At 60.0% G+C, this 7,087-nt stretch overlaps 1 protein-coding gene across 1 annotated transcript; it reads left to right on the top strand.

Annotated features, from left to right (window-relative positions):
• Positions 1 to 4,023: 4,023 nt before the first annotated feature.
• LOC130240712 (uncharacterized) lies at positions 4,024 to 6,083 on the top strand. Its single transcript, XM_056472337.1, has 5 exons — positions 4,024 to 4,606; positions 5,063 to 5,232; positions 5,302 to 5,556; positions 5,653 to 5,895; positions 5,974 to 6,083. The coding sequence occupies exons 1-5, from the start codon at positions 4,054 to 4,056 to the stop codon at positions 6,058 to 6,060; spliced, it is 1,308 nt and encodes a 435-aa protein (XP_056328312.1). The 5' UTR covers positions 4,024 to 4,053; the 3' UTR covers positions 6,061 to 6,083.
• Positions 6,084 to 7,087: the final 1,004 nt, after the last annotated feature.

Below are 7,087 nucleotides of genomic sequence, written 5' to 3'. Positions count from 1 at the left end.
GGCGGTAGTGGGAAAGGCTGGTGCCCCCGAGCTATCTCTGTACCACAGTACGGGCGAGGTGATGGAGAGGGTGGTTCCCCACATCCAGATGGTTCACCAACGACACGTCTGCGTAGCGAGTGCCACTAGCTAAGTCAATGTTCGTGGCTTAAGTGTGGGGTGCCCGGGGTCTGCTGGTGAGCAGGTGTCAAACTAGAAGACCCTTTGGGCCCGGTGCTTGCCCCGGAAAGGGTGCGGGCCCTGGGGGACAGGGGGTGGGAGTGGTGGCCCTGGGTGTCAGGGGCTCCAGCCCCTCTGACGTGGGCCCCTGCCCCCGGAAAGGGTGTGGGCCCTGGGGGAAAGGGGCTGTCAGTGGTGGCCTTGGGAGTCAGGGGCTCCAGCCCCTGTAACCTGGGCCCCGGCCCCCGGACAGGGTGTGGGCCCTTGCCCCCGGACAGGGTGTGGGTCCTGGGGGAAAGGGGCTGTCAGTGGTGGCCTTGGGAGTCAGGGGTTCCAGCCCCTCTGACGTGGGCCCCTGCCCCCGGAAAGGGTGTGGGCCCTGGGGGAAAGGGGCTGTCAGTGGTGGCCTTGGGAGTCAGGGGCTCCAGCCCCTGTAACCTGGGCCCCGGCCCCCGGACAGGGTGTGGGCCCTTGCCCCCGGACAGGGTGTGGGTCCTGGGGGAAAGGGGCTGTCAGTGGTGGCCTTGGGAGTCAGGGGTTCCAGCCCCTCTGACGTGGGCCCCTGCCCCCGGAAAGGGTGTGGGCCCTGGGGGAAAGGGGCTGTCAGTGGTGGCCTTGGGAGTCAGGGGCTCCAGCCCCTGTAACCTGGGCCCCGGCCCCCGGACAGGGTGTGGGCCCTTGCCCCCGGACAGGGTGTGGGCCCTGGGGGGAAAGGGGGGTGTCAGTGGTGGCCTTGGGAGTCAGGGGCTCCAGCCCCTCTAACTTGGGCCCTTGCCCCCGGACAGGGTGTGGGCCCTGGGGGGAAAGGGGGGTGTCAGTGGTGGCCTTGGGAGTCAGGGGCTCCAGCCCCTCTAACTTGGGCCCTTGCCCCCGGACAGGGTGTGGGCCCTGGGGGGAAAGGGGGCTGTCAGTGGTGGCCTTGGGAGTCAGGGGCTCCAGCCCCTCTAACTTGGGCCCTTGCCCCCGGACAGGGTGTGGGCCCTGGGGGGAAAGGGGGGTGTCAGTGGTGGCCTTGGGAGTCAGGGGCTCCAGCCCCTCTAACTTGGGCCCTTGCCCCCGGACAGGGTGTGGGCCCTGGGGGGAAAAGGGGGCTGTCAGTGGTGGCCTTGGGAGTCAGGGGCTCCAGCCCCTGTAACCTGGGCCCCGGCCCCCGGACAGGGTGTGGGCCCTGGGGGGAAAGGGGGGTGTCAGTGGTGGCCTTGGGAGTCAGGGGCTCCAGCCCCTCTAACTTGGGCCCTTGCCCCCGGACAGGGTGTGGGCCCTGGGGGGAAAGGGGGGTGTCAGTGGTGGCCTTGGGAGTCAGGGGCTCCAGCCCCTCTAACTTGGGCCCTTGCCCCCGGACAGGGTGTGGGCCCTGGGGGGAAAGGGGGGGTGTCAGTGGTGGCCTTGGGAGTCAGGGGCTCCAGCCCCTCTAACTTGGGCCCTTGCCCCCGGACAGGGTGTGGGCCCTGGGGTACAGGGGGTGGGAGCGGTGGCCCTGGGTGTCAGCATCAGCATTTGGGATGATGGTTGGGTCTTTCCAGCAAGCTTTTGAAACCAAAGTCCATTTGGGGCCATGATGAAGATGGTTGGTCTCGGGAACGGCCGGTGGCAAGGGCTTGGCGACGCTCACCGGGGTACTTTATGAGACCCAGGCCCCAGCCCGCCAAGCCATGCCCGAAGGGAGACCCCTTTTTCGGGACGTCCCGCGCCTGGAGGTGCCTGTCCGGCGCCGATTGTCTCTGACCTCCCATCGAGATTTCGGCGACGGCGAAGAAATGTGGACTTAGGTTCTGACGGTTGGGCAGCTTTGAGAAAGTTGGACTTAGGTTTTGACCATTTCGCGCCTGCACCAAGCACGCTGATCGATAGGAGCTTGTTTTGACGCCCCATGGGTTAGGCCCCTGCCCGGCACACCTGCCCCAACATGGGTGGGTCGGCCTCTATGGGTGTGGTTGGTTCCTCCCTGCCTCGGGCGTGCTGTGAGGGAGGCGTGGGGGGGTGTCCCTCCGCACACAACCCCCCCCTTTCCCGCCTCTATCTGTGGGAGGAAAAAAAACTCAAATGGCCCGTCTGGTTTTGACCAAGAGCATGTCCGGCGCTCTGCCCGCCAGCCCGCCCGCCTGACCCCCTGTGCTTTGTCCCCCCCCCTGCTGATTCTCAGTCCGCGCCGCCCTCGCCCTGGAACAAGGGCTGGGGGTGGTAGGTGGGCTCGGTAGAGTCTCCAGCGTGGTGTGTCGAGCCCAGGGGCCGTGTGGGGTACGGGCTGGTGCTGGCTCCAGCCCCTGTGTGTGTGCGTGACCAGTGCTGCGTCTCCTGCCCGTCCGCAAGCACGCCCACCCCTTCGGGTTTATCCTTGCTGGCCCTCGGCGGTCTCCCCTGCCCCACCTGACCCCCCCTACCCCTCTCCCCCGGAGGTGTGTGGGGGTGGCTGGTGGAGGCGGAGGGTGGCCGCTAGTAGTCTCTGGCGAGGTGAAACAAGCCGGGGTCAGTGGTGTCCGGGCTTACGGTCTGGCCCCTCCTTTTTGATGGTTGCGGTTCATGATGCGGTGAGCCCCGGAAAAGGTGCGTGTTCGATGGGGTTCTACGACACTGCTTTGAAAGTGGGAAAAAGCCATGTAATAAAGCCCCCGCGGCTGGTGCAGTCCAAGCTGCCCAAAACGTTGCGTGTTCAGCCGGGCTCATGCCATCCCTTTGTGGGGGCAGAAAAGGGAACTATAAAAAGGCTTATTCAAAAAGCCCCCCGCGGGCTGGCGCAGTCCAAGCTGCCCAAAACTGTGCGTGTTTGGCCGGGCTCATGCCATCCCTTTGTGGGGGCAGAGAAGGGAACTATAAAAAGCTTTATGCAAAAAAGCCCCCTGCGGGCTGGCGCAGTACAAGCTGCCCAAAACGGTGCGTGTTCGGCGGGGCTCATGTCCCTTTGTGTGGGAAAAGGGGAATAAATCAAAAAGCAGCGAAAGTCCCCGCTGCTGGCACGGTGAGGCTGCCTGAAATGGTGCGTTGTTCCTGGGACAAAAATCCACCAAAAAGTCGTAACAACTGCTTCCATACAAGTTGGATCAAAGGGATCTCGTAGGTATCGGTCCTTCCCCTTTAAGAGGGGGAGGGGGAACCAGCGTCGCTGACGCGGAAGCGGACGCTTCGTCCGCCATCTTTTAAACCGCTCCACGCGGCATGTGGGTCTCTCTCCCTCCAGCCTTGGTCTTGGACGGTCATGGCCGAATGTGCGCTCTGCTTCAACGTCTACAGCCGCCTCTCGCCGCACCTGTCTGCGGTTCACAAGGTGTCGAACGCGGACGAGAAGAAGCTTTTGCTGGCGCTCGCCGCTGGGCGCGTGGACATGCGGAAGACGGCGTGCCCGGTGCCCGGCTGCCGGAGGACGCCGGCCCGCCTAGACAGACACCTGAAGCAGCACGCCGAGCTCTCCGTCTCGGCCAGGAAGGAGGCTATGGCCCGAGCGAGGCGTCGGAAAGTGGCTCGAGAGTTGCGGTGGTTGCGGTCCACTCAACCGACGGTACCCGTGGTGTCTCGGCTGGCGTCGTCCTCCGAGGAGGAACGGGAACCAGACGGCCCGGAAGCCGAGCGTCCCTGCGCCGACCCCCGCTGCAGGCTCGCAACGGAGCGCATACAGGCCCAGCTCTCAGAGCTCCGCAAGCAGGTGGACAAGGTGAGGTCCGCCCAGCTCCAATTCGCCCGCCGCTATCGAGAGTTGAGGAGGGGGGAAGAGGGGAGGAAGAGCAGGCGGGCAAGGTCGTGTCCTGCCCCGCCGGCACCATCCCCCGACCCCGCCCCCGGGCGAGGGCCGGCCCCCGGGCGAGGGGCGGCCCGAGGTCTCCGGGCGGCCTCCGGGCCTGTGGAAGCCTACGATCCAACAAAATACCCGTACCCGGACCACGCCCGCGCCTTGAGTTGAGTATGGTTATGGCACTTCTCTGTTGGGCTGGTGGTGGGTGTATGTCGTCTAGGCTGACTTTTGACTTTCGCCCCCGTTCTGCAGACTTGCTTTTGGCAGAGTTCGAGGGTTTCCAATTGGGGAGCGAGCCCACCGCCCGTCTGCGGAATAACGTGGCCTCCAAACTGGCGAGGGTCAAGGCCTTCCTAGGCTTCATGGCGACAGGCCACGCGGACCCAGAAACCTTGTCCTTCCTCAACCAACCGGCGCGCATCCGAGCCTGGTCTGCCCTGCTAGGCCAAACGGGCATGGCCGAGCCCACGAGGCAGCACTACCTGAAGAACGTGGCGCAGTTCCTGGATTATCTCTCCGAAACCCCGCCGGCCTCCTGCCGCCTCTCCAGTACCACCCTGGTGCTGATTCGCAGGGAGCTTCGAGCTCTCATTCGCGGCATACGCCGCCGCGTCGTGGTGCACGAGGTTAGGACCAAGCAAGCCAAAGAAGGCAGACTCATCTCCAAAGCCACCCTGCTACGCTGCCATCGGACGGCTGGGAGAAAAATACCTGCCCTTCTAGGTGAGTGTTTGGTCCCCGCCGGTCTGCGTTTCCACCAGTGGCGGTGGAAACGCTGACCTGCTCTCCGTTCTTCCCTCTTCTGCTCCAGGGCACCAACGGCTCTCGGTCAAACCGAGCCACGTCAGCGTACCCACCCCTTAGCCCCCGAATGGGGGTTAAGGGGTGGGTACGCTGACGTGGCTCGGTGCCCCAAGGCAAAAAGATAATGTCTGCTCCGGGGCGCCAGCGGCTCTCGGTCAAACCAAGCCACGTCAGCGTACCCACCCCTTAACCCCCGAATTCGGGGGTTAAGGGGTGGGTACGCTGACGTCGCTCGGTTTGACCGAGCCGCTGGCGCCCCGGAGCAGACATTATCTTTTTGCCTTGGGGCACCAGCGGCTATTGCTAAGTTTAAAACCGTTGGTGGTGTAAACATGGTTTGTTGGAAAAGTCTAACCCCTAACCTCCCTCCGTCAGACGGCCTCGAGTCCAGCCCAGACACCAGGCAGCAGTGGCGCTTCTATGGCTACCTGACCGGCTACCTGACCTGCATCACGGGCCATCGCTGTGGGGTCTTCCAGAACCTGACCATCCAGGAGGTCCAAGAGGCTTCCAGAAGCCCGGACGAGTCCGCCTATGTCATAAACGTGAGTGGGACGTTGCATGTGGGGGCCACCAGTGGTAGGGCTCACTCATCTTCTCTCTGATTTTCCCAGATCACCACGCACAAGACAAACCGAGCCTTCGGCGCGGCTCAGCTGTCTCTCAACAAGGAAGAATACAGCTGGTTCCGGAGGTTTTTGCAGCTGCGGGCTAGCCTCCCCGGGGGGAGCCAGGCCTCCTATTTTTTTTTTACTTCCAGACCCAGTCCCTGTCGAACCCTGAACAAATATTTTCAATCTGCATGGACCAGCATGGGGCTTCCCGGCAAGCCCACCTTCACTGACGTCCGAACTGCCATCGCGACCCACGTGAGTATCTATGCCAGTGCCCCCCCGCTGACCCCCATGACTGCCAGCGGCTTTGACCACAAAAAGTCTCTGTCTGTCTGTCTGTCTCTGACGCAGGCAAAGAATTCACATTCTTCCGAGGATCGCAGGAAGGTGGCCCAATTCATGTGCCACGATACCTCAACCTCAGACAAGTTCTACGCGCTTCACCTAGGCCCTCTCCAAGCACGTGAGCACCGCAGACTCTTCGAGAGGGCCTTGGTGGAGGAGGAGGAGGAGGAGGAGGAGGAGGAGGCAGCGGGCAGAGAACGCCACTCAAGGAAGGGGCGCCAGAGGGCAGAGAGTCCCGGGTCACCCATGGTAAATCAGTTCCTTTTTGGCATGGACCTCAACAGAGGGACGTGTGGTGTTAGGTAACTGGCCTTTTCTCTTTTTCAGGAGGGAACTAGCAGGAGGACGCTGCCATGGCCGCCTTCGAAGGGGAAACGCCCCCTCGAAGCAACAGAAGACTCTGAATCTTCCTAAATAAAATTGAACAATAAAGGTCATATGGTGTTCAGTGTCTTTATCTGTGATTGATAAAAAATAGCTTCGAATGGGACAAATGATCCCTATCTCCTCTGTTAGAAGTGTCGCGTGGGACGCCCGCGTCCAGGTTCAGCCTTTGCTAAGTCCCAATTGGGACAAATGATCCCTGTCTCCTCTGGTAAAAGTGTCGCGTGGGACACCCGCGTCCAGGTTCAGCCTTGGTTGAAAGCCCATCGGGACAAATGATCCCTTTTTAAACACAAAGTGGTGCCAGGCTGGACGAGACTGTCCAGGTCTGCGCCGGCGTTGAATGGCCATATGGCCCATGGTCCAACTCTGGGTATTTGCAGGTGTCTCCCGGGACGGCTCGGTCCTTTGGGCTGCATAAAGAGGTCGGATGAGGGCTGCCCAAAAGCGGGGGTTAACTTCTGTGAGGAACTAGAATAGACTTTGCAATAGACCAGCTGAGAGCAGGTCTAAAGTCAGAAGAGTGTGTTAGTTGCATGTCTAGCTTACACATTGCTTAATACACACATGATGTACAGCAATACGCAAATGTCTTTACAAATAAAAAAAGAATTTAAGGAATAAATTATTACAAAAATGATTATTTTCTACATAAATATGAAAACCACTGCCTTCATGCCTTCTTCATCTCGGGGGACTTTTTCTGTTCATTCCTGACATTTTGCTTTTGTATAATGTTATTATTATTAGTAGTAGTATTTATTATACGCATATTTAAATTTGTTTTTATTAAAAACAAGCTTAGATTTGCCCACCTGTCAGGTTTTGGACCATATGGGGCATAGCATGTGTATTTGTATATAACTCAGTTTTTTGACCACACTACGTTTTTATTGTTCATTTATCCGTTTGCTGGAAATTAGAACTGAATTTAGAATTTAGTTTTGAAACAAATCTTTGCTCTTAACAAACTAAATTAATTTTGTAAGCTAATGGATGTCTGTGCGTACAACATGTTTCCTTATCCATGAAAGAGAGTGAAAGTGAAAGTAAAGAA

This window comes from Danio aesculapii, chromosome 14 (assembly GCF_903798145.1).
Source record: "Danio aesculapii chromosome 14, fDanAes4.1, whole genome shotgun sequence".
Lineage (NCBI taxonomy): Eukaryota > Metazoa > Chordata > Actinopteri > Cypriniformes > Danionidae > Danio > Danio aesculapii.
Note: the sequence above shows the minus strand (reverse complement) of the source record. Positions and strands in the feature narration are given on the sequence as shown.